Below are 27,123 nucleotides of genomic sequence, written 5' to 3'. Positions count from 1 at the left end.
GGTGGCTATTATCTTAGGGTGCCATTTAGATGAAGATCAGCAGAGAATCCCAACTTATGGTGATAAATGCCTCACTTAGGTCAAGGAGACAGCCCAGGAAGAGCTTGGCTGCAGTTTCATTCTTGGCTGCTCCTGGGAAGATCTGATTCCCTATTTCAGGGTATTTTGCAAAATGACATTCTGATGTGCAAGCTGCAGATGGGAGGGTTGGTTGAGGCTGAATGAATTGTAGGGATGAGGTGTACAGAGACTTTTCCAGGCTGCAGTCTTGAATCAGCATTTCCAAAGTGTGCAGTAATAGTCTGTAAATTGGTTTAATCTTAAAGAAGGAAACCTTTACTAAAGTGTTAAAGAAATGTGCTTATCCCCTACCAAACATTTATGAAACATTTTAATGGTTAGGCCAAATATATTTCAGAAGAAGAATGTTAATGATAGCTTGAGAAATGAGATATAAACAAGTTAGTTTACCACAGGGATTTCTTCTGTGGGATTAAATTATACTGTTTAAAATAGCACAGTTGGGCACTGAAACTATATTGAGAATAAAAGCACTGTGTAAGTCAATACATCCTACTCTCATGTTAGGAGTGAAAGGTGAACAGAACCACATGCAGAAAATTTATTTTATACCTAGTAAAACTTTTATTTCAGCCATTTTTGTTGGAAATAACACATGTAAACTACTTGAATACCACCTGGCAAAAGAGCTGAGCATGTACCTCACAAATGCTGACTGAATGACATAATGAACTCCCACCCTGAGTTGGACTTCTTGCCCATATATATATATATTTATATATTAGCTCTAGAAAAATATTCCTCCCATCAATGTGGCCTTTTGATCTGGACCCACTGAATTTTTACCATCTACAGTTTCCTAGACAAGAAAGTTTTATCGCTCAAGTATGTATTGTATGAAGAAATTCCGTGTTCTATTTGTTTTGTACCTGCCTCTTAATATTTACTTTGAGAATTTAATTTGATACTTGGTTCAGTGGAGACAGCTCAAATTCTTGACTTTATTTCTTGTTGACTAAAATTTCAAAAAGGTGGTGCTATAGCCAGTAAAAAGACATGGTATGAGTAGGCATGGGTTAAACAAAACTCAGTTCATGCATTTGTTTTCTAGGGAGAGGGTATGTTTTACACACATAAAGATATCTTTTTCTTAAGTTTGGATAAAATCTCGATTTGCAAGTTTCACATTTCATTGATGGCCACATGTTTGGGTTTGCTTGGTGGGTTGGATTTTTTAGGAATTATGGTGTCTGGTTTGAATGATTTAATGAAAAGTGCTTTGAAAACCTTTAGTTTTCTGTCCCATCTTTGCTTCCAAGAACTGGTATTTTATCTGCATTACTTGAATATCCACTAGGGTTACCTTCACACCCAGTCTGCCTGGAATAATGAAAAGGTCCCACCTTCTACACCATTTCTTCTCCCACAGCACAAGAGCTGGAGAGTGAAGGCAAAGAAAAGTTGCTTCTTTTGCCTGTTCATAAAATTCTTCTCTCTCATTGACCCACATAGCTTCTGCAGTCAGTAAAAATCCAAGAGTTAATAAACTATTCCTTAATGGAAGCAAGCCACAGAGAGGCTTGCTGAAATTAGCATGTACTCTTATGCAGCCTTAGGTCTTCTGCAAACTCTAAGATAGGAGAAAATGAACCAGGAGAACTGATACATTTATTAATAGGCTATGAAGTGGTAACAAGGAGGCTGAAGTATAAAGAAATTAATAAATATTGCATGTGGTGTTTACAAAGCAGCACTTCAGTGAAGCGTGATGTGACACTATATTATTAGATGTATGATAGATGCTGCAGGCCCAGGCAGTCACACCATGTTCAGGACTAAAAGAACCCATTCCCAAGAACATACATTCCCATTTAATGACAGGGATCTAGGGACTGGAATAGTGAAAATTAAGCTTCCCTTTTTGCTGCCAGACTTTGCAAATTCCAGTCATGTAGAAATCAGATCAATGCCTCCCAGTCACATACTTGAAAGCCAGGGAGGCTTTAAACTGCAATTAATTGTGCATCAAAGTGTTTGCATTACAAGTGCTAAAAATGTATGGTATCGGAAGGAAGTCCAAGTAGCACTGACCAGTTATGGGATGATAGTAAAATTGCATCCTTTGGTTAAGCTGACCCTTTGGGCAGGCCATACGGTATGAACCATTATTCCTTACATAGGGCATTGCATTATTCTGTTGCACATGTAGAGAGAATTGTGCAAGAAATGAGACAATCTGCCTATTGAGATGTGATGTACAGAGGCTGCAAGAGGAGACGTCTCCCCTTGTCTGAGGTAAAGAAGTATTATACAGGGGCAAAAATTCCTACATGGAAGAACTACCTAGGAAGACATCAAAGTGAGCCTTGAAGGACTAATCAAATAGATAAAAGAATGCAAACATTTTCATTTAAAGACATTTGCACGTAAGTCCTGCAGCAAAAGTCATGCACAGGGATGTAAAAATGGTATGGAAGGAATTGCTACTTAGTTCTGAGAGCTGCTTCCTCAAATGACGGGATCTTGAAATGCAGTAAGGCTCTGACTTTGCACATTAATGTGCTGGAGAGAGAGATTCAGCTAAATGAGAGGACTCCATCAAAACAATCTTGATTTCATACATACATCCATACGTGTACTTTACTCCCACAGTCACCAGCACAATAGCTGGGTGGGTAGTACTAAGAGCTCAGCAAGAGGATGGAGGCGGGAGACAAGTGTAGGCCAGCTCCCTGGGTGCTGGGCTACCACCTGTGATGAAGCATGACATGCTAATGTGCCTTGGCTCGTTGCATGGCTTTTGGCCAGTCACTTCAGTTCTTCAGCTAAACCTACCCTGCTCTAAGGTGATGTTAGCCATACACCACCAGTTTACCTGCAAGGCAGAGTTTTTAAGCATTAGTTTGGGCAGTGTGAAGAATATTCTTTGTACCCAGTGCATATCATTATACACCCACTGCTTGAAAGCTTTTGAGCTTGTTTCTGAACCTCTTATTTCATAGGTGCTAGTCATACACACAGCAAACCCACAAAGAAAATCTCCTCTTCCCAAATGCAGATGGTGATGAATTCCATTGCTTTAAAAGAAATTAAAATATCCAGACTTTGCCTGTTAGTTCTGGATAATATACTCAGAGAAGGTTTGTCAAGAAACAGGGCCAGTTGTTAGCAAAAAGTAGCCCCAAAACTCATATTCTGTGAGGCACATCAAGAAAGGTCATTGATACAAAGTTTTATATGTCAGTTTTCTACAGAGCCAATTCCCCATCTTGTACATCTTCTATTTTTTTTCTAGTATCTGAAATCTGGTACTCAGTAGCAAAACTCATTGTGACAGTAATAAAGTAAACCTGAATTTTCTTTGTTGCTTTATGAGATTTCTTGGAATATTTTCTGGAGCTTCAGTCCACCAAGAATCAATGGTCATGAAGGAAACCTTCGGAGATGGCTTACACAGGTCTCACCCTGAAAGGGAGTAACTCAGCTGAACCACAGATTTTCATGTAGGTGTGAACATTCCCTCAGTCTTTAGCTGGGAGTGAATCTGAGTGGGAGTGGATGTCCGAGCCACAAGATCAGTGCAGAGAAAGAGGATAAATGTTCTTATGGGCAATTTTTGGGAAGAGGTGTTTGCTGTGTTTCCCTTGTGCTTTAGCCACAGGGCCCAGGACCCCACATTTTCATTCATATTTTATGTTACTTTGGACATGCGTCTGCTAATATATCTGTTTCCAGATATGTGGAAGGTATAAATATATTCTCTTTAGAGTTTTCTCATGCTGCTCCTGAGTTAGCTGGAGTACACCAGCTTGGACCTGAAGAACCAATATATTAGTGAAATAGCATGCAGGGTTTATTTTGACCTAAAGTTAGATAAAAGGCAAACAAATTTGAAGGATAGGTACATATTCCTTTTCTTTCTGATGTCGCTCCTCAGCTTCCTTCATCATTTCCTGAGACTGCTCCAGTTTGGCATCCACCAGTTTCTGTTGAAGTTCTCTGTGCTTAAATATTTTATCAAGGTGCTGTAAGAAAACAAATTCTGCTGAATGCTCAGGTTTAATTGTGTACACAGACCTTCATGCTCATGCATGTACAGCTATCTACTGGAACACTCATAAGTCAAAAATATTGCAAAACAGGAGGACTCCCAACCTATTGCAATTACTAAAAAATTACTATGCTGATAAGAACAAACTGTGCCAGAATTTTCATGGGAAAGGAAACCTGTTTATGCTATTTTGTATTATGTCAAAAAAATTTTTTTAAAAGCTCATTAACATCTTTGCCTGTTCTATGGTCTATGTACAAAGTCATCAGTATAATCAAATTTAAATGAAGATCAGATATTTGCTCATCAATAGTAAATATGCAGGGGGCTCACTTTTTGGGGGTTCTGAAGCAGCCAGCAGATCTAAGCCAGTGTGTGGATAACTGTGTAAAGATACATTGCACCTGCAGCACTTGGGAGCATGTGCACAGCTCATGCCATCCTCTGTGACTACAAGCCCTGTACATCCCCTTTGCTCTGGCTGCATATGCACAACGTGGGCTTGGAGAGCCTGAGTGAAAGTATTTGAGTGGGGATGTGGAGGAGGTCAGACCAGATGATCAAGATGCCTCTTCTGGCTCCATGGTGGTCTTGAAGAGGTAAATGTTGCTGATAACATTTGCTCTTCCTTTGTCTAGATAAATTTCACAGGAGCAAATATACAGAGCACATCCCTCTGTTTTTACATTTTCTTTTCATAGAAATCACAAGGCAAGAATTCACATTTCCTTCATTCAGCATCAGACTTCATACATGATGCAAAAAACCTGGAACTGCATGTATTGAATTGGGCATTCCAGATTGTAAGGACAGATCACTTATGTTTTATTCAGTATGATAATGATTGCACTGGTTGCACTGAGTATTTAGAAAAAATAAAAAGACCCATTGTACTATTTGTTAGTGTTTTTCATAAAATTAGCAGAAAAGGTAGTTTGGCCTTTTACCGTAGAGGGTTTTTTTCCTGTCAAAATTTTATGACTAACTCTAATGTTTGCAAAAAGAATAATTTCCCATCTGTCTTTTATCTGCTAGATCTTATGGTGAGCATTATGCATGCAAAGAAGAATCTATTACAATGCAAAGGGCCTCCATTATCTGTTTCCTTAATTCTCTGCTTTTGGGGAAAGGTCAAAGCATTTACATGAGAGCCCTTCTCAGCAACCTGTGTCTGAAGGAAACAAAAGTCTGTTTGGCATCATGAGCAGAGTTGCTTGCCCAAAAAGTTAGGAGCAGGGAAGTGATTGCTCGGTAGGGACTCAGAGAGGGAAGCAGGAAAGGGGTGCTTCCCAGGGATTTGGGGGACCTGTGAAGGGGTTGGAAGCCTTGCTCAGCCCCTCTCCCTACAGCACAGGGCTGTGATGGGTGCCACAGGCAGGGTTGTGGCCCACACAGCTCCTCACCTGCAGAATTTGCCAGGTGGAGTCTGGTGGGCTTCCTGCAGGCATAGTCCCACTCAGTCAGCAAAGTGTTGTAAGGGCTGCCCTCGTTACCTCCACAAGACACCCAAATGATATCCAGTGGGGAGGAAAAGCTGGCAATGCTTTCTGCTTTCCCCTGGGCAGCCAGGGGGTTGCTCCTGTCCCCATGGGGCAGCCAGGACATTGGTCTCACCTCTTCGCGCAGCTCGTACTGGTCAATGATGCTTTTCAGCTTCTCTGCCAGCTCCGTGTTCTCCTGGCAGAGCTTCATATTCCTCTCACTTTGCTGCTCGATCTGAGCCTGGATTTCGCTCAACGTGCTCTGGAAATGATTAGTTATTTCCTTCCTCTTCTCATCTTCCTCCCGTGCTCGCTGAATGGTTTCCTCCTGTCATTAAATGGGAGAGAACCCAGACATGTCAGTAAGAGGTGTAACGAGCGGCTCCACAAAGATGCAGTTTCAGAGTAGCATCAGGCTCTCCTTTGAAGGATTATACATGTTTGCATTCCTCTTCAGAGATTTTCTCACTTTCATCTGCTCCAGCATTAGGCATTATTCTAAATTTACAGAGCAAATTACACAGTGGCTTCGGAAAAAATTAGAGAACTAAGAATTTGCATTTATAAAGATGGATATAGAGTAGAGTTTCAGATCAAAGCAAGCCTAGAAAAGGGGACAGGCATGCATGTCTTGATTCATGATACTGCAGCACAGCTTTTGCTTTGGAAGGAGGTGTTTAGTGAAAGTAGTCAAAAGCTCTTTTATCAAAATTCTTTTTGACTGAATTAAAAATTCCCCCTTTAAAATGCCTCCTTCATATCAAATGTATGGTCTGTGGGATTTTCATTTTTAAGAGAAATCCATCATTTTCTGTAGAATACCACCCAGTTGTTCAGCTTTCCTTCCCTCACTTTCTAACTGACATCAACATTTGTAGTAATTTATTAGGGGGTGGAATCAAGGAAAACTTGTGGGCTGAATCAAAGCAGAGAATCAGAATTTTGCCTGGAGAAAGACTGATGTATTTTTTTTTAAATTTTTAATTGTATTTTATTTATTTTTTTACCAATTATTGAAATACTGGTTTGGATTTCTTTATATAAACAACAGTGCAGAAAGAATGTGGGTTCGTTGTTTTGGATCCAGAAATATGGACTATTTTTATTCCCTACCAATTTGTTTCCAGGGCTGTCTGCCCTTTTGGGGAAAGTAATCCTAAAGCACACTGCCTAGGACCATACCTGCTGTAGTGACAAATCATGCCAGAACCACATTAGGAACCCACTCCACAGCATGTAAATGCATTCTCTAATAAGGTTTCAAATTACTAGCATAGTAATTTACATAAAAATCTCTGATAGCACTGCATATGGATATTTTCTATAAATATACTTGAATAAAGCCTTAGCTGGCTCTAATGAGGTATAATTTGTATTATAAATGTGACGTACAAGGTGTTGATTCAGGCCCTACTCTGAAATAAGATGAATACCAAATGACCCAATTTCTACTTAGCATGCACAACACAAGCCTGGTATCGGACAACTGCTGTTCAAGGTATGGGACATTCATCCTTTTGCTGACTGGGAAGTAATAGAGGTTTCAACACATTGGGTGATGGGAGGAAAGTATTGGAGCCATTAGTGCTCATAAAACTCTCATGCACAGAAATCACCCTGAAGCCCTGCTGTGGTCTGCATTTTACACAAGAACACATGTGTGTGCTCACAAACAGTGTGAGCAGAAAAGAATTCTCACTCTTAAAGGGAAGAAAGAATTTCAGATGGAGCTGGACAAATTATCCAGGGTGTCCTGGTTCAGTATCTGGCTTGGAAACTGGACACATACAAAATTTGGAGCAAGATGAAATCAGTGAGAAGGAGTTTTAGTTAGCAGGTCCTTTTCACCCACCTTGCCTGGGCATGGACAGTCTGGCAAGCCCCAAATCATTGGCATCACCCAAGGTTTATTGTCATCACAAAGCTACAGTCCCCACTGTTTGCTTATACCTGTTCCAGTAACCTGAAAGAATGCACTTTTTTCCCACTAGGTTCCTTAGTCCTTCCTATTTTAAGCTTCCAGTAGTGTAACATAAGATCTTTAATTTTTCACCCTAACTGGAGACTTAAAGACTGACTTCTGTTTTGTGTTACTGTGGCTGAGGTAGCTGCATGGAATCCAGAGCTCCCGGATTGCTTGGCTGCAGGGAGCAGAGCAGAGGTTGTTTGGCGTGGTGGCTTCTCAGCATCATAAGGGTGAATTCATAACATGAAAATCCTACTTGGCCTTGTCAGCTGTTTCACTCTGTGCTTATTCTTTTAACAGTTTTAAATTGAGTGTTCAATTTATGTGAGAAAAAGAAGGCATTGTAAATTTTTTTTTTAATTTCCAGTTGTGAAGGACTCAAGTCCAGCTGTAAACTACTGTTCCCTTTCTCTGACCTTTCTTAATCTTTGCACTCCATATCTACTCTATGAAAGATAGATTCTCGTGTCCTACTGCCGTATGGCTATCACATGTTTTATTGCTAAAGAATGTTAGAATGCATTGAATAAAACCTTGTAAAATCAAGACAAGGTTGCTTTGCAATTCAGGGTTTATCACAAGAATGTGAGATAATCTTTAAGTAGAAGGGCAGGATTGTCCCTGGTCTCATGCCTCTCAGGGACAACTCAAGAAGACTGCTGAAGTCATATCAGCCAAGATTATATGAGTGCAGACTCCTCATTTTCCATGAACTGTTCTCTTCATTCCCAGGCAGCACAGTCTCAGACTCAGGTCTACAGTTTGGAGCTGAGCCCATAGTTGAAGCTGTTGACTGCCGTGACATTTGTACCTATGTCGTTCCTTGATGCTTTATAGCAGGAAGGACAAGGGAGCTGAGATGTTCATGTCTCTACAAGATGCTAAGTAGCCACCAAACTGTCAAATAACTGGCAGAACACAAACACCATGCAATAAAAAAAGAGTTGCTATTGGTCTTAGCAAAGCCAGCCTCTCTGGCAGTAGGAACACATTCTGCTGTTTCACAAACACTTATTCTGTTTTTCTTGGAAGGGTAATTAAACATCTGTTTTCTGCCGGTAAGTGTCACTGCATGGAAATAATCTGAATAGCTGGACTGTAAGTAAGTCAGGTTTTGAGGCTGGTGTCCAGCACTAACCAGAAATTTTTCATCTCTGATCTGCACTGTGGTTTTTCAGTGCAGCTCTGCATTGAATATTCATCACCACTTGGCTGCACCAATCTCCAGTTAATGGGAATTCCACACACCAGATGAGTGAAGATGACATTTACATGACGTGATGTGCATATAATATACCACATGGCAAGTCAGGGATTCATGATCTGGACAGGCCAGGTTTCTCCTCTGCTACTGAAATGACACTATCTCCTACTGTTTGGTGGGTTTTTTTCTTGCTTTGGAACATAATCAGAAGTACAAATCTCAAGTGCTAAAAAAATTATGAATCAGCTTCTCCATCCTGCCAAAACAAAAACAAACAGAAAAAAAAAACCCAAAACAAAACAGAAAAAAATTACTTAAGCAGGAGATTTAAAAAATAACATTTGATGGATTCTCCTGTTTTGGGCCCTCTCAATATGGTCATAAGCAGAAAAAATTGCACTAATTGCGCTCATTTAAGTTCTGGAGAGTCACAGATGCCCATAAGCAAAAGCTTAAAGGCAAATATTCCAAGAATTATGTTAAAATTCTTAGAATGACAAAACCGAACACAGATATTGAATGCTTTTTAAAAATTAATCTAATCCTCAGTCGTTCTTCAAGTATATTTTTTCTTACTGTCTTATTTAATTTTGTCGTTTTTACACTGAAAGCACAGAAACCAGAAAAGAAAAGAAAGACATGGCCAATCCAATGCCATCAGGCATTGGAATGGGCTGCCCTGCGAAGTAGTGGATTCTCCATCCCTGGAGATATTTAAAAAGAGACTGGATGTGGCACTTAGTGCCATGGTCTAGTAACTGCAGAGCAGTGGATCAAGGGTTGGACTTGAGGATCTCTGAGGTGCCTTCCAACCCAGCCAATTTTATGATTATATGATTCTATGAAACTGTGAACACTTGTTCCTGTTGTAAAATCAGATTATGTATGTTTCCTGTCTCACCTGGCCAGGTACAGCATAAAAATCAGAACTGAGTCTGAAACAGGTAGATTTATTTAAGGGACCTAGTCCCAAAGCAAAACAGCCCAATAAGTAGGAAGATGTGGAAAAGAGACTTTCCTGAATGTAACAATGAACTGTGTAATGAAGAATTTATATGCAAAGAGAAAGGAAAAATCATACTCTTTTGAACTGAGATTAATAAGCATATGATTGCTGGTAAATAATGTGAGGCATATAAAAAAACCTGTTCCAAATAAGTTTTCCAAATATAATTACTTTTCTTCTATACCTCAATTTCCACTGATGATTTGTTAGTTTCAGAGATCTCTGTTAAGTCTATTCACAGCACTGTACATGGTACACTTAAATAATTTAAATTGGCTTGTGTTTCTGTTGGAAGATTTTGCCCAAAGACCGTCTGGTAAATCAGTGTGGATCAATATCAAGGTGTAGTTTAGGTCGGGTAGAAATGACAGACACAAACTTAATTGGCACTACCAGTTTTGTGCTACTATAACTGAGCACACAGAGATATGCTTCTGTTTTTCCTCTCTGTTAAACTGCTTTTGTCCTACCAGTGCAGTTTCAGTGTGGCCTTCCCCCTCCCAACTCTGTTCTTACCAACATGCAATCAAAGTCAGAACCAGACCCTGAAGCTTCTGAGCTGGTGGACATGAATGAAAATCCATTACAGTTAATAGAGGTTATAACTGGTGAAATTCTTGCTGCTGAGAATTTAGATGTGTAATTCTATACATAACCATATCCCCCTAAAAAAGGACTTTGTGTAGATCAAACCAGAGGATTTTTTGTATAAAAATAACACCACCATCACTAAAATGCACTCTGAAAAAAAAAGGAGGATCACAATAGAAATATCCTTCTTGAACCTAAAATTTTCGAGAAGCATAATCATATTACAAATTTCACATTTAAATGTCTTGATGCACCAAGCAATAGGCAGACACAGTGTATGAATCCCAGCCTTTTGACACTCTTGAAAATGCCTGTTTTGAACTAATGCTCATAACTTAAATGACTTCCACAGTGTTGGCATCCTTCCTGTCATGAGGCTTGCTGTCTGGAGGCAAATATCCTGACAGATTAACCCTCACAGAACACTTGAAAATGCCCAAGTGCTCAAATTAAGAGAAAACAGCCACTGTGAGTCCCCTTCAGCAGATCTGGTGTTCCTATTATTTTGTTCATGCATTTGCATTTACAGACTTAGGGGCCTGGTCTGTTGGCACCACTGATTTTCTCTGCTCTTGAGCTTCCTGAATATGCAAGGAGAGCTTACAGATGATACAGGCAACCTTGAAGTCACAGAATCACAGCATCACAGAATGTTTAGGTTGGAAGAAACCTCCAAGATCATCCAGTCCAACCTTTGACCAACACCACAATCTAACTGCTAAAATGTGTCCTTAAGGACCAGGTCCAAATGCCTTTTAAATGGCTCCAGGGATGGTGACTCCACCACTGTCCTGGGCCATTCCAATGCCTGGCAACCCTCTCAGTGAAAAAATGTTTCCTAACATCCAGCCTAAACCTCCCCTGGTGCAGTTTCCATCCATTCCCTCTGGTCCCATCACAGTTCTCTAAGGAGCAGAGGCCATTTCCCTCCTTACTCCAACCTCCCTTGAAGCAGTTGTAGAGAGCTCTAAGGTCTCCTCTCACCTCCTCTTCTCCAGACTGAACACCTCCAGATCCCTTCCTCACAGGACTTGTGCTCCAGGCCCTTCATGAGCCTCAGTGCCCTTCTATGGACACACTCCAGCACTTCTGTGTCCTTCTTATAGTGAGGTGCCCAGAACTGAACACAGTATTTAAGATGTGGCCTCACCAGAGCTGAGTACAGAGGGTACTGCGCACTGAGTCCAAAAGTTGGATATTTCTGGAGTAAAGGAGTCATGGTGTAAATGGGCCTCAAGAGGAGAGCATACATACATAATCATATACTACATGTGCAGATGCAAATGTCTCCTTGATTTGGTATGTGAGCAAGATGGGAAGGCATCTTCTTTCCCCCCACTGCCAGGTACCTTGATAAGGCCATCACTCACCTTGAGGTTTTTGTTGTGCCTCTGGAGCTCCCGGCACAGGCTCTCCAGCTTGCTGCGGGCAAGAATGGCCCGGCTGTGCTCACTCTGCAGCTGGTCCTTCTCCTTGGTGATCTGGGCCTGCCTCTTCTGCAGGTACTTCAGCTTTTTCTGCTCAGCGCGATGTTCTTCAAGCTGTGTGGGGTTAAAACAAAATTAAGAGGAAAAGGAAAGAAAATGAGATCTTTTGTTTTTGGGAAAGTATTCAGACTTTCTCAGCCTCTTTGGAAATGTTCTGCACTCATCAGTGCCAATGGAAGAGAGGCAATGGACATGGAGGGAGTCCCAGCCCTGTGTCCTGCAACAGCCCCAAGTGCACTATAGTGTGGGTGAGTGAATGTAATTTTTAACACTCTTATTACACCATTTCAGCACTTCTTTGGTTTGAATTGCTTTGAAGGGCAGCTCTGAGGTTTTATTTTTGTTTCAGCGTTAGAAACTGGAGCAGACGGTGGCACTTTATGCAGTGAGATTTTTCCAGATCATGGGATAACAGTTACTCATTCTGTTTTGTGACTTCCTAAAAAAGAAGAGGCTTCCTATATACTCAGGAACCTACTGGAAAAATTACAGCAAAAGAGGTGCTGTAGGCCAGGAACACCATCTGTGTGGGAGCTTTACTGCTGATGAAGGAGAATGCTCTTCAGGGATGAGTTTCCCAAAACAATGTGTGGGCACCTTCTCCTGTTAGGCTCCTCTTGCTTGTGAGACCCTTCATCAGAAGTCTTTCTGGAGGTCCCGTCATTAAAAGGATGGGCTGCGGGAAATCAAACCTCTTTTGGGCTCTTCAGATCTATGTCATTACTGAAGAAAATATGGTCAGTCCTTGATGTTCACTTAGGAACCTGCTGATCCCATGGGTACATGGCTCCTGTCTTCCCTAAAGGGTTGGTGGGAGGAGGATGCATTCAGAAGGGGAATGAGGGGCAGCAAGTGAATTGCTAATAGCAGGCACTGCCCAGACTGCTCATTTCTTCTGACATGTGCCCATTGCTGGTTGTTTTGAAAAAAAATTCCTTCATTGCAAATTAGCACCATAACAGACATTTCAAAAAAGCATTTCACCTCTGAAGCTTTTAAAGAATTCTTCTCCCATTCCAAGGCACAGCAGCCCCCCTTGCTATGTTACAAGCTTGCATACATCGTGAGACATTTCTGATGTTTTCCAATTGGGAAACAGCAGCACCTGAGCTGCAATGAGCAAACTTTAATAATAGTTGCTATTAAGATTACATTATCTAACAATATGGTACCACTAGTACCCCGGTATGACTGGGAGAGTCTGTGAGTTCAGGGGAACGATGTGCAACTCAAACAAGACCGTCATCAAGCATCATATTTTACACTTTCTGTGCCTGATAATCTGTTTTCTGCAGATGTTCTGTAATTTATGCTTGCAGTACAGAGTTCTGTGTATTATCAAACAAATCACAGCTAGGCATACCATAAAACAATGCAATCACCAGCTTGAAGTATATTTACAGTTTATACTCAACTTTCTGAATATGTATTGTGTGTTTTTACCCCAGTAGATCAGAATAGAGGATTTTGAATCTAATCAAGCTTCACTAGCTGAAATAATTTTTCTAGTATTATAGGAGGGAAATAGCCTCTCTGTAATTAAGGCTGAGATTTATTTTTCTTTACAAGCATGATTTTGGCCCCCTCCCCTTGTCTTTTAAAAATGCAGAAAAGGTTTTTTTTACTTCATATTTTGCATGCTCAGCCTGCACTGAGCATCAAATGATTTATACAAGTTTTACATGATTCACTCAAGCTGTGCTTGAGATAGGGGGCTTAGAATAAAATAGGTCTTAATCATGATATGAAAAGTCTTCCAAGTATTTTTTTTCTCTTTTTCCCCTAAAGAGAGCCTGCACTAGAAATTTAAGTTTTGAACTTCTCAGGAATGTCTAAGACATGGTGCTACTTTTTCATTTTTACCAAGAATGCACTGGTAAGTAGGAATTATGAAAGGGATCCCATTGCTAATTTTTAGAAGAATAATTAATAAAATATTAGCTAAAATTAACCAGAAATAGAAGGAATTCTGATTTTTGAAGTCTGTCTTAGAGAGGCAAATTCTCAGTTTAGGAAAAAGTTTTTATCTTGGCCCCACTTCAGCCAATGACAATACTGATATTTATTTGTGTATTGTTCTTGCAAGATGCTCAGAGCCTCTGGAAATAAATAGGTCGCAAGCAATTCTGCAACAGCCATTTGTAGCCAAAAGCTAAAATACAGCACTGTCTGCTTTACTAACCCCAACCAATCCCCCTGTACTGGTATTGGTGAATAAATGTTCTCTAATGGCAAGTAGTGAGGCATGGCTTGTGCCCACAGGTTACACTGCCTTTATCCCCTGTGCATGCAGGCGGGGGTTCCTTGACACCAGGCCATTCTTTTCCCTGATGCCTTCCATTTGCTGGGTGTACCTATTGATACAGACTCCCAGGGCATGTGCCAACAATTAAATAACATATAGTTGGGTGGCTGTGGGGAAGCACTGGTGCTGTATCGGGTCCCTGAGTCCAGGGAGCAGCAGCAGCAGCAGCAGCAACAGCAGCATCACAATCTGATACAGCTGAAGCCAATGCCAGCAACCAGCACAGCCTGGCACACTGCTGCACCATCCCCTGGGCTGTGCTGCAACAAGTGCTTTTGTCACCACATGGTTTACTTAAACAGGGAGCTGAACTGTCTGGAAAACAAGTCAGCAAAAGCAAAAAGTGGCCTCAAGCGTTTGATGGGATGGAGGAGAGGGAAAAGAGGGAGTGGTACAGCTCACTTCTGACTATACCTCTCAGTCATGCTAAGTGAGAGGTGTAAGGTGTTCTCCAACAAGCTTTATTTGTAGTTATTAAATTATTATTTTAGTGTCATTGCACAGTATGTAAAAAAAAAATGCTCAGCTCTTTTTTTTTAGCACCTTTCTCCCAGATGGGTGACTGGCAATATGGCCCCTGTTTTATGCAGTGCCCCAGCAATGCTTGGATGCAATGGAGAGTACATTATAGAGCAAGAAGATGACCCATTTCACTTGATCTGAGGTCATGAAGTTCCTTTAGGCACAGGCTAAACCATAAACTGCCTGAGGCCAATTTATGAAATCAGAGGATTTTACAAGAAAAAGGGGGAAGCTGAACTTCACATTATGATGAGACGTGGACACATCTGCTCATAAATACAATTAAAAAGTCAATGTTCTGCTTGGCACATTTTTCAATACTCCACAAACTGTAAATTACTGCAGCCTTTTCATCTGTAACATTTCCGCAGCTTATATCCTTAAAGCCCTTTTGCCACTTAGGAGAAAATACTTGATCTGAAAAAAACCCATCTTAAGCGTCGAGAGAACAGAGTCAGGTATCTGGCGTTGTTACAGGGGTGAAACTGTGGTGACAAAGGCTTTGACTCTTCATTCCACTATGTTGTTTTTTTCTATCAAGGAGTCTAATTTATCTATTTTCTGATTTTTCTGCTTCCTAACATTTTACAGTAAGCCCTGAATTACTTGAATTTTGATTAAATCACTCATATGTAATTTAAAGCAATATTTGCATACTGAGGTATGAAAAACTCCCTGCAGAAGGTGAAGGCAGGTTCCTAGACACTAGTCTTGAGCATGGATCAGTTTGGGAGATTCTTCTTTAAGTACAAATAGTCTGCCTCATCAACTTTTTAACCCAAAGTCCAGCTTGTTTTCCTCACTTTTTTTTTTTCCATCCATGTCAAAGCAAATTATATACTTTCAAAGAGGAAAAGCCTGTCCAAAACTAATACTTAAAAATAAAAACCTCTTATTCCCAGTGCCAGCAATAACACACAAATAACTGGTTATTTAACCCTAAAACTAATTTTGAGATTCACCTAACAGGACAGGCACTATTACTATACACAGTTTGGCCATGATGATGGCATATGGTTTTTATACATTTTCATATAGACAGTTTGCACAGAAGACAACCAATCCTGTACTAACCAGCTCAGCATACTTCTTGAATAACAGGTCCAGCTTCTCCTCTGGTGTATTTAGCTTGTTCAAGGTCTGCATCAGTAGGGTGGCTTCCTTCCCTTAAAAATAAAAAAGAGGCAGAGATTGAGTGGTAGAGGTAGTTTGTAGTTGATGTACTGTTATGAAATTTGGATGTTTGATGCATGAATTTGTAAAAAAACCAAAATAAATGAGGCAATTTGGAAGGAAAGGAATAATTTTTGCAGTGAATTCCTGTTGTGTGCTTTTCTCTCCACAAGAACAAACCTGCTTGAATTTTCTTCCATTTCAGCCTTCAGTAATGTGCTGTTTTCTAGCAAAAACACTGATTGTGAAATACCTTTGTCTTGTATAACCTGATTTTTATTTCATCTTTTTGTAACATGGCTGGGTGACACATATGGCACATTTGACTGCAACAGGATGGAAAGGGCCTGGACCCAGCAGGCTCAGAAAACAGATCTCTTTGTACTCAAAAAATGATCCAAACTGGTGTACTCAGTTCCTGTGCTGCTCAACTTGCATGAGGCAAGGAAGATTAAGTCAGGTAAGGAGAGTATGGTGTCATGGACACAATCAAAGTGTAGTGGATGCTTCCAGCCAGGTCTGGGCTACATGACAGTGGTGTCAATCAGTTCCCTGTCTTGGTGAAGAGAGTATGGATACCAGAGACAGTCTAATAACTATCTGGTTGTGCATAGCTAAGTCACCACTTAGCCACTGATATATTGCTTCTCTTCTGATACCTTAGTATTCATTTCAGCCCTGAGTATGAGCTGGAGCATGAATACCCCTTGTCCATCAAATAAAAAATGTCCCTGGAGATAAGAATGGCTACGGTGCCAAGGGGCTTGGCAACGCTTTTCTAAATGCTCCTCTTTCTCAAAGCTGTGAGACCAAATTTGTATTCTGCTTCAGGCTGGACTTTTTCTACTTCAAGTCTAATGCTGTCTAAGAGGAATTCCAGCCCGTGGAAAAAATCCACAATTTCACACAAAGTTCTCTACACCACCAATATAAATAAGTTGAGTAAACCCAAAAGAGAAACCTGGAGTGAAAACTGCTGCAAATGCAGCTGGATTACTGTGCTTTAGGAGAGTTTTCAATAACATTGGAGAAGTACCAATCTGAATCAGAGACAAGGCAGTGAAAATTGAGGAACCTTCTTTTTCCTTGACATTCAAGGATTTGGGGGAAAAAACTGTTCTGTCCTCTGCTTAGTCCATTGCCCGTAAGAATGTCATGAAGTGATTTTTCTGTAGGCTAAGTCTGCAATTAGGTTTGGGTTGCATTGCAAGATTGGCGGGAGATAACTGTAGGAAGGGAACTAAACAACATGCTTGCTAGACTGGGATGTAACTATATTGCTCTCTAGTGGCTGCCCAGCAGAAAGGACGTGCTGCACAAAAACTCAGACTTTTTTTCCAGTTTCTAAGCGCTGTGTTTAGGGAGATGGAGAATATTGAATTATTTCATATAGTCCATAGAGAGTCCAGAGATCTGCTAAGTGAAAAATAAATTGGGCATAATAGTGACTTTGTTCTGCAGGTTCCCATTCCACATGGTATCACCATAAGCATGGTTCTGACCAGTGAACAGTCATACCTGGGGAAGCAGGGAAAGAAAAAACTTACTCAGACAGAAATGAGTGGCCAGGTTTTCCTTTGCTTAAGAAGCAATTTTGTGCAGTGTGTCATCAGATTCACTAGTTAGGGCTGCCCAATAGTACATCAGAATTGTTTAATACAATCCTAAGATTTTGTCTTTTTAAAAGGACTATTACCTGATACAGCCTACATCAGATAATTGCTGGAAATAATTATACAGAGAAAAGTTGTAACAGTCACCATAATTTTCAGTGGTAACTAGAGGTCCCTATCATCCAGAACAGAAGCTTAACATGGGAAAGAGCAAGGATTAGGGATTTTTTTTCTTCCATTTGCAGGAGGGCTGTGTAAGTGTGCAAGTACTTGCCTAATCCTTTCAGGATTTTCTTCTCTAGCTTTTGCTCCTTGCTGACGCTGGGCTCCTTTGCTCTGGAAGCATCCCCAGGAGCCAATTTCTCTTTCTCACTCTCCTCATTTGCATCTTCATCCTCCACATCCTCCACACTGCCTGGCTCTCCCTTCTCAGCCCTGTCGGTTCCACTATCTGTGCTTTCCTTCCCCATCAGACTTGCAGCAGACCCGTAGGTTTTAATAATGTCCTCCAGCTGCCGGCTCAGCTCCTCCGAGATGTCACAGACGTCTGCTTTGGGCTGGGTGCTTGGCTGCTCCGTGGGCTCTGGAGCTGGGGACTGTGAGCTGGGGACAGGTTTGTCCTCGATCTTCCCCTGGATGTCCTGCCCAGGCGAGGTGGGAAGCTGGTCATTCTCCATGCTTGGTGCAGTACCTGACAGTAAATAAATGGATGCGTAATATAAAACCACACGGAATTAGTCATCTAACTATTCCCAAAGCCTGGCCAGTACATGAGTGATTTTGTGTGGAATTTGGGATGGCAGCTCATCTGTTGGCTCTGGCTTGATAAATATGTCACACTTAAACAAACAACCAAGGTGATTTGCCAGCAGGGAGAAAAGCAAATTATATACTTTCAAAGAGGAAAAGCCTGTCCAAAACTAATACTTAAAAATAAAAATCTCTCATTCCCAGTGCCAGCAATAACACACAAAATGACACCTGAGTCATTTATACTGTTTCCCTCCCGGAACATACTATTTGCCACATGCTTACTTTTCTTGATCTGTTTACTTGCAGTACTGGCTACTGATACAGGCAGCTTCAATTCAAAGCTGTATCAGTTTCATTTCTTATTTCTTCCCTGTTGGCACATCTTAGTAAATAATGATGAAAAAGGAGTATTTTAGATGAAACTGGTGCATCGAAAATTACACTGTGCTCTTGGAGAGCCCAGCGTGGTGCTTTATCTATAAAAGGCTTAGTCTGATACTGTCACAATAGCAGCAAAGAATAAGATAAACAGCTATAAACCACTCTGCTGCTTGCTGCACTATGCTGATAACTTGTTTGACAAAGTACAAAAAACAGAATAAGTCACAGCAAAGAAAACCAGCTGGGTGTTGGTTTTACTGGATTACTAGTCTGTGGTGTTTTCTGGGGTGAATTGCAGCTAATTTGTTCGCAGTTTGCAAAGGGAAAGTTTTGTTTCCCCATGTCTTTAAGTAGCTGCATTCTGCTAAGTGAATCCAGAGCTCCCAATGTCTCTGTTTTCCTCTGAAGGCTGCTCTGGCTCACCCAGCACCTGGAGATCAGAGTGTCACCAAGAGTGTCCCAGCCACCCAGTCCCAGCTCCCGTAAGGTGTGGACCAGCAGAAACAGCATCTCTGAGTGTCTGCAGTTGGAAAACTCAGAGTAGAGAAGGGTCCTTCCATCCCAGGGTGACAGCAGAGCTGCTGTCACTGCTGCATTGCCCTCAGAGGTACAGGGTGTTGCTCTGCAATGCCCCCACTTCTGCTTAACTACAGACTCTGTACTCTTTATAGCCATGAGTCCTTTTACTTTTTCAGGCTGATTTTTGTTCCTCTCTTTAATTACATGATTTAAAATGGTGCCAGTGGGGGAGAAACAGAGAGAAAAAAGATTTCTTCCTCAGTTCTGTTCCAGCATCTGACATATTTGCTTTCTTATTGTCTAAAAGACAACTTGTTTTGAAAACATAGAGCTATCTGAGAAGCATTTTGTTCCCTGTTCAGTTGGCAGTAACATATATCTTCTATGGCGTCTAAATTTCTACAGCTTTCAAAAGCATGAACTAATTTGGCAAAAGGCAGTATGCGATAAGAGAGATGTAATTTACAGTAATACATGACTCAGTGTTCAGTATTAAACTCTCCCCAGTCAAAGGGATGCTTGGAAGTTCAGTGATGGCCATCGCTAAGGCAACATTTTTCAATATTTGATTGTCTAGCTATTTGCCCAGGCTTATAGATAGTCACATAATGTGGTTTATCATCCTTCAAGCAATTAATTGTGGGCCTGTAATTGAAAGCTCTGAGTGGGGCTCAGGGTGTGCTTGAAAACTGTTATCTACACGTCCACCCCCGTGCAGTCCTCTCACAAGTACAACTCCCTCTCACAGGTACAACAAGCCAGCAGGAATGGCTCTGGAATGCAGCTAGACCTGGTCTCATGGACCCTGTCAGAGAGATGCATCCGTTTCTTTCCTTCCAACGTGTGGTTTGGTCATTATATAACTGCAAAGTGATTGTAAAATTATATTAGTCTGATAGGATTTCACCTTGAGTTTAATTTACATTGAAAGATTAGACCCTGCATGTGAAATTTAGGTAAGTAATACCAGGTAGCATGAATGTTAGAACACAATTTGTGATCTCATTTTAGCTGGAGTTAACTGACAGTCAACCAGTCAGTAAGATTATTATAAATGGAGCTAGAAGCTCCACAAAATATGTGCTTATTTCTGACATGTTCATACTTGTGTTTACAATTGTATTAATTAATTTGAGCTAATTGGCAATGGGCAGTCAAAATGTTAGGAATCCAGGGTCATCAGCTCTTGTCTAGACAGAACAAAAGTCTCACAAAGCACATTCCTGATTTAAATGTATTTTTGTAATGCAGTCATCACAGAAGTAGCACAGGATTGCTAGATGCTCCATTCCCAAACAGGAATTTCTCTTTTTTCCTATCTCCATCTCTTTGTAAGAGGGCACAAGTCAACATGATCCTCAATGCACTCTGACTCTCTCCCTTGGCTGCCTCTCAACTCCCAAATGCGTCGCTCTTGGAAAGGCACCGTCCAGCTACAGGTTTCCTCCCACATGAATAACTAAGCATTCCTGTAAGCACAGTAGCCTTTAAATGAACAGTGGCAACAGATTTATGCAGTGTTTCTTGGTAATAAGGGAAACATAAAGGTGAAAGGAAGAGAAACTTCATGTTTAGAACCACAGACAGGCTTCACAGGAAATCTTCTCTAAAATGCCTTCCTGGTTAGAAAGGGATTAGTAATCATCAGTCTCTGAAACCATGGCAATTCACATCTGCTGAGGTTCAGGCCACCAGCCTGGGCAGGCAAACACCACAGAAATACCCAGTAATGAATCTTTAACCCAAGGGTGCACACCTGATGGATCATCCTGGTGATCATATTTACACAGAGAAGTAAATATTTTAATGCTTTATTCCATTCTCCTTCAGGCTTAACCAGAGGTTTACTTTCAGCACAAACACAGTGTTTGTTAAGACTTCTGCACCTTGTTTTTTTAATGGCTTTGCCAGCATCGCCAAATTTATATTTGGAGATGCAGGGCAGAACTCAGCTGCTGAGAGCAGCCCCATTTACAACCTTTGATGCTGATATTTTACTGCAGTTGGCCCCAGTTCTCCTTATGCTCCAGCCTGTTTAACTTTGATGTATGTCAGGAATTCTTCCTTATCAAGCCATAAAAGGCTTTCAGTGCTGATCTCAGCAAGATCCAAAGTATTTACACTATATATTCGGGACAGTAATGCCTAAAAAAAAATGTGACTGAGTCCAGAAGAGAATTTCCTTGATTCCTCAAAGAATTTTAGACTTTTCCTGTTTTAAACCATCCACCTCTTGGCTTTTACAGTTCCTACCACTGTTGCTGTTGCCTCCAGGCACCTGAATTTCCAGCAAGGCTTTATCTTGTTTTATGGGGAGAAGGAGGACTGACCACTTTCCTCACTGAGTCTGAGCACTGTAACTTGTTTACTCTTTTCCTTCTGTGCTCCCAAATCCAGACCTGTTCCACAGCCCTGAGATCAGTATCTTTCATGGCCCAGATGTTTTGAACTGAGGCTTGGTCTCAAACACTTCTAGTTGCTGCCCACACACAGTCACTCCAGAGAGTAAATGAGGTTTTATTTTCACAGCGAAGTACAGTCAACACTGTCGTACAATGTCTCGTTCGTACACCAAACTCAGAGTTTTGGGCTGCTTTGATAGAAATACAGGCAGAATTGCAAGCCCAGATCCTAGGTATTTGTTCTACTTTGATTCCCAGCATGTTTAAAACTTCACATCTGTCCCTGTCACCAGCAACATCAGAGAAATCTAGGCTGGAGTCTATATGGGGACAGAACTGCAAGTCACTGCCAAGAGATGGTTTGGATGTTGTAACTTGTGCCTCAGATCTTAGCTGCCCCAGCCTGGACAAGACCTGAGGCCTAGCTCCAGAGATGGTTCTCCTTTCTCCAGCAAGAAACAACCTCAAGAAACAGAGGATGCTCCTGCATCACTGTGGGAGAACCTCTTCTCCATTCTCCTCTCTCCTCCGTGAAATACAGAAAAAGTGTTCTACTAAGTTCAGTGCAGTAACATCCCGAGTTTGTTACTGACTATATCCCTTAACATTTCACATTTATGTCATGACTTGCCTGCACTGTGCACTGAAATCAGACCGTTCTTCCAATATAAAAGGTGGCCAGAGCGAGCACCTGACTTACCAGAGCTGCAATAGCCATTTCTCTGCTGATGGGACAACTGTGGCCCATGCTGCAGGGCATCAGTCTCCCTCTTCCACCCCTGGAGCAGCTGCTGTTGCCCAGGCACCATCCAAAGCACAAAATAAACCTCCTCTTCTTAGCTCCTCTTGCTCACCCTGTTGCATGTTGTAGCAGAGTTTTGCTTTTATTTATTTATTTTTTTTTTTTTTTAACAGAGCATTTCCTTTCTTCACATGGGAATTTCTTCCTCCTTCCTGACCCGCAGCTTAAACTTCTAGAGGGTTTACAAGCTGGTCTATATTTAGTTCTTGCCTCCCCATGCATTCAGCAGGAGGACACAAGGCACCTGCTCTGTGGCCAGGAGTTATTTTAAGCACGTCTAAATTGGGTAATGGTATTTATCACTTTATGCTCAAAATTCACATACACACACACACACACAAATCCTCTAAAACAAAGTGTCCCACTAATTACACCAGCCAGCATATCCTGATAAAATCTGAATTTTACCTCAGCAAAACACCAGACTGAACTACAGTAACACCTCAAAGCAGCAAACATGACCCATACTACAGCAGCTCCAATTACGCTCCAGAAGAACGCAAGTGCCTCCTTATAGCATAGACACTGCCCTATTACTTCAGAAAGCGGTGATAAAACCAGCTTTGTCAACTACATGCTGCATTTGAATAGCTTTATGATTTACACAAAATTTTTTAGTATGAAACTGAACAAAAATTTGGAGGCTTTGTGGCAGTTTTCCGTATAGGCACAGGAAAAAAGCAGACCCAGAGAATTTCTGGCATCCCCTGCCTCACCTCTCATGTGGCACCTGAATCTTATTTTCTTGTAATAATGGAGCAGCCATGTCCCTATTCCCACTTAAAGACAAGAGCTACCAAAGTCACCTTAAAGTTTTTTGATCACTCTTTAGACAAGCTTTTCTTACGTTCACCAACAGCCTTAGATCCTTGCCTGTTTTCCTCACACGTCACACAGTGCCCAGGCTTTTTAGGCTATTCCTAGAAAACGTAGGCAGACAGTCCCAAAGGGGAGTACTTAGATTAAAGGCCTTTCCCCATGCCACCAAGCAGTGACAGCAAGGAAGCCATTCATCAGACTTACCGGAGCAAAGAGAAGAGCTGAGCAGAGAAAAAAAGTCAGGCAGAAACTCAGAAAAGGGAACGTCAGCAACAGGACACTGGTACTGTAATCCTGCCAGTAAGAGAAGAGGGATGGGAAGACCAAGGAAGGGGGGAAGGACAGAATGACACAGCAGGAGCAAACACTGTGGACACTGAGGGCAGGAGACTGGCTCTGATAGGCGAGCAGGGAGGCTGCCTGATCACTGCCAGCATGAGCCAGATATGTTGGCTATTCCCTGCTCTGACAGAGATAGCATGAGATATCGTAGGCTCTCAGAGAGGAAAAATAAAGGGAGGACTCACACACTCTGCTACGGTTCAAAATTAATTCTTAATCCTTCAATGACTCGGTGCTTTGTGCTGTGTGAAATTTGTCTGTATTAACTGAGGATTGGTCAAACTTGGTCAAATTTTTTTGTCTGTGCTGGAAAGATTGGGTTGTCTTTCCATAATGCGAACTCCCAGCTGTGACTGCCCTTTGCAGCCTGGGATTTGGGCAGGATTTGTTAAAAACCAGACTGATTCTTGATCACAGATTCGCTGGCTGGAAGGGACGACAGAAGGCCTTTATTTTAGCCTCTTGCTCAGAGCAAGCTCAGCTGTCAGCTCAGGCCAGGTCTCTCAGGGCTTTATAGTAATCTTAAAAACCTCCAAGGATAGAGAGGGCATGATCTTCCTGGGAAGCCTGTTCTGCCTGATTCTCCTCTTTATACACAGCCTGAGCTTTCCTTGTTTCAACTTGTGCCCATTGCTTCTTGCCTTCCCACCTTACACCTCTATGAAGAGGATGTCTCTTCTTGATAATCTCCTTGTAGGCACCCTGGGGCTGCAGTTAGGGTTCCCAAAGCTGTCTCTTCTCCAGGCTGAGCATCCTGCTTCTCCCAGATTTTCCTCATGGGGCAAGTGCTCCAGCTCCAGCCACCTTGGTGCCCCTCCAGTGAACTGAACAGCTTCCTCCATGGGAGCAGCAATGCTAATGGAGATGAGTGGTGTAGCTGTTCCTCTGATCCCAGTGGTTCTCAAACAAATGTTCCTGCTGCTGCCAAGGTAACCTTCCTGACCTACTTTCTGCATGCTACCGTGCCAGCTCACAGTAGCCCTAAGTTGTTTACACAAACAAGCAGAGCACTCCCCAGAGCTCAGCTGCACGCTCTTTATCCAGCAACCAGCATCTCCCATTCTTCTGACCCACAAGCCACTCAGGCAGCATCTTGAGATGCCAGATGGCCTAAGGACCATCTGCTGCCTACTCCCTAGAGAAAGATGTAGGTCAGTTTAATGCACAAATTGAGATGCGATAAGCTGGTACTGGAAGTGGCAGCCAGTGCTGTGAGAAGAGAAATCAGACTTCAACTCCAGTGAAAAATAATATTTTGCACTTGATTTAGGAGAGACATGAGAGAAAACAGCACCAGGCAGCTCAGTATTAAGAGGTGCTGGCTCAGAAATGGTCCGTATGTTAGCAGCATATCAGATTTTCACTGGAGAGGACTAAAGATCCAGCTGTATTTGTGGATAACAGAAAGAACATACTTGGCGTGGTTTCTCATTAATATTTTTTATCTACTGGGAAAAGGCAGCTTATGTTATCTGGGAATGGACATCATGGCTTAAGGAAAAATCAATTCTTAAATCTCCTTCAGACACTGGTGGTGGCTTAGCAGTGATCCTAAGGAAGTCACAGATTTAAGGATAATGAAAGGAAATTTGCAAGCTTGGGAGTTTCTGCTATGAATCTTTAGGAATTGGTTGGAAACCAACTGGTTATGTTTTGAAAGAAGCTAAAACTCTGGGGCTGTCTGTGATGGGGTAGTGCAAGTGAGCAGAATACCAGTGAAGATAAGAGGGTTTGCGCAGGCTCCATGGGCTTCTCCTGTTTCGACTGGAGAATTCTCCTGTTCCAGTCCCTTGCTCAGTCTCCTTTTTGAAATAAAATCAGCTCCAGGGTTTCTGAGATCAAAATACACAACTGAACTATCAACAGCTGAGTTACAGAAAGTTATTTTGGCATATCCTCACTCCTTGGCAAACAGAAGGCAAGGCACGTTCAGCTATTCTCTCCTTCACTGGGATTAAAGCTATTGCGTGTTAGCTCATTTTTGCAACAGCTTGGCAACATTTACAGAACCTTATCGCAGCTCAAATGACAGCAAGGATTCACTGGGCAGTGGGAACTCGGTCATGTCCTTGAGGCATCAGAGCATACTGATAACAAGAAATTAGTTGGTCATCCTTATAAAATGTGGCTCCAAAGCTACAGGGACTAAATTGTTCCTAAATGTGGAGCTAAAGAAAACAATCTCTGGTAAAGTCAGGGAATAGAAAAGTGCAGATGTGTGTGTTGTCTTGGAAGATTAAAAGGGATCTGCTGGATTAAAAGAGATCTGCTGGGCTTTGGCTTGTGAATTGAAGAACCACCTTAATGGAAAGAGAAACTCATACTGAGAAATTTCAGGAGTGTGTTGAAACTGTCAGGCAGGCAATTTACACGCTGAGGACAAGCAACACACAGGCATTCTGGTGTTCTGACTCCGTACACTGGGATGGTTGCATCTGGTGAGCTAAGGAGAGAGCTGGCTGAAAACCCCCTCTGTGAAACCTGCACTGCTTCTGAGGTTTTTGGTTTTGCAATGCTTTGAGCACTTCATGTCCTTGCTTAGGGAAAGAGAAAGAAAAACTTTCTGTAATCAATGAAAAAGAGAAGAAATGTAGCTTGCCCATATTAAAGCTAGACCAGCCCTTGAGAATTTGCTGTAACAAAGCTGAATTTCTTTTTCAGTTGTGTTCAGTTGTGAACTGGATTGCATATCCGTAACTCTAAGCTCTTTTTAGTGCACAGTGGTATTTCCACCCATGTCACTGGTAATGTTTCATGGAAATTGCTTGACTTGCAACCTACCTCTAGATTAAACAAAATCATCATCAGCATAAATCTATGGAGGAAACAGGCATTGAAAGGAAAACAAATGATTTCTACCTGTATTTATCATTTGGTCTATATGATACTCAGTGCATTCAGCCTTGCCAAATGGAAGCACAGGTTCATAACTAAGCCAATGCTATTGAAGCTTTTGGGTTTTCTTCCTATCTTTTTTTCTGACATACTTTTCCTTTCTTCTCCCAGGCCATTTTCCTCAACTGCAAAACTCATCTCTCACCTGCTGATGCTCCACCCGCTTCACTCTAGTGCTGCTGTCATTGAAGCAGTTACTTAGGGGGGTTTAATGTGTCCTGTTTGTGTGCCATGGGAAAGTTTAGGCAAAAGGCCAACCCTTCCAGTTCACGGTCTCCCTTTCAAATGCTCAAGGGCTTTGAAGACCACAAACTCTCTCTGAAGGCAATACTGTGTTGGTTAAACCAGATTTGAGGATTTCTTTTTCACCATGACCAATGACAAGCTTTTATTTCTTCTTTCACCTGAACAAAAGCTTAATTTCTGCACAAGCTCTCATATCCCCTAGAAGACATACAGACTGATTTGGCTTGCAGGCCATTTTCTTGACAGAGGTGAAGTGGCTGGAGAGAATCTACTGCCTTCTACACTGGCCAGAAAAGAGCTTTTTGCACCGCTCTGCTACACCAGACCCTGCTTGCCAGCAGCACAAAAAAATCTGGAGAAAACTCTTGCTGGTCACATCATACACAGATGCAGGCAGCAGTGGACTGCTATCTCAGTGCCAGATCTGTAGAGTGAGAGCATTGCTTTTTGATTCTAGCAACCTTGCTACGAACCTGGAGGAGGCCTTCACATCTTTCCTGCTGACTGATTTTGGTTGTATTTTTTGAAAAATACAAGTCTTTCA

At 41.7% G+C, this 27,123-nt stretch overlaps 1 protein-coding gene across 3 annotated transcripts in view; it reads right to left on the bottom strand.

The window, feature by feature from the left end:
• TXLNB (taxilin beta) overlaps window positions 1–27,123 on the bottom strand; it is a 48,835-nt gene that overhangs the window by 11,266 nt on the left and 10,446 nt on the right. For 2 of the 3 annotated variants that reach the window (XM_030448699.1, XM_030448700.1), the window contains 5 exons: window positions 17,695–18,111; window positions 15,709–15,800; window positions 11,691–11,861; window positions 5,687–5,881; window positions 3,927–4,046 (listed from right to left, as the gene is read on the bottom strand). In XM_030448699.1, coding sequence (XP_030304559.1) covers window positions 3,927–4,046; window positions 5,687–5,881; window positions 11,691–11,861; window positions 15,709–15,800; window positions 17,695–18,111 — 995 coding nt within the window. Of the gene's footprint in view, window positions 1–3,926; window positions 4,047–5,686; window positions 5,882–11,690; window positions 11,862–15,708; window positions 15,801–17,694; window positions 18,112–23,300; window positions 23,472–27,123 lie in introns of those variants that run through there. The other variant, XM_030448702.1, reaches the window with a different exon arrangement.

Source organism: Calypte anna, chromosome 3, assembly GCF_003957555.1.
Source record: "Calypte anna isolate BGI_N300 chromosome 3, bCalAnn1_v1.p, whole genome shotgun sequence".
Classification (NCBI taxonomy): Eukaryota; Metazoa; Chordata; class Aves; order Apodiformes; family Trochilidae; genus Calypte; species Calypte anna.
This window is presented reverse-complemented; position numbering and strand designations above follow the sequence as displayed.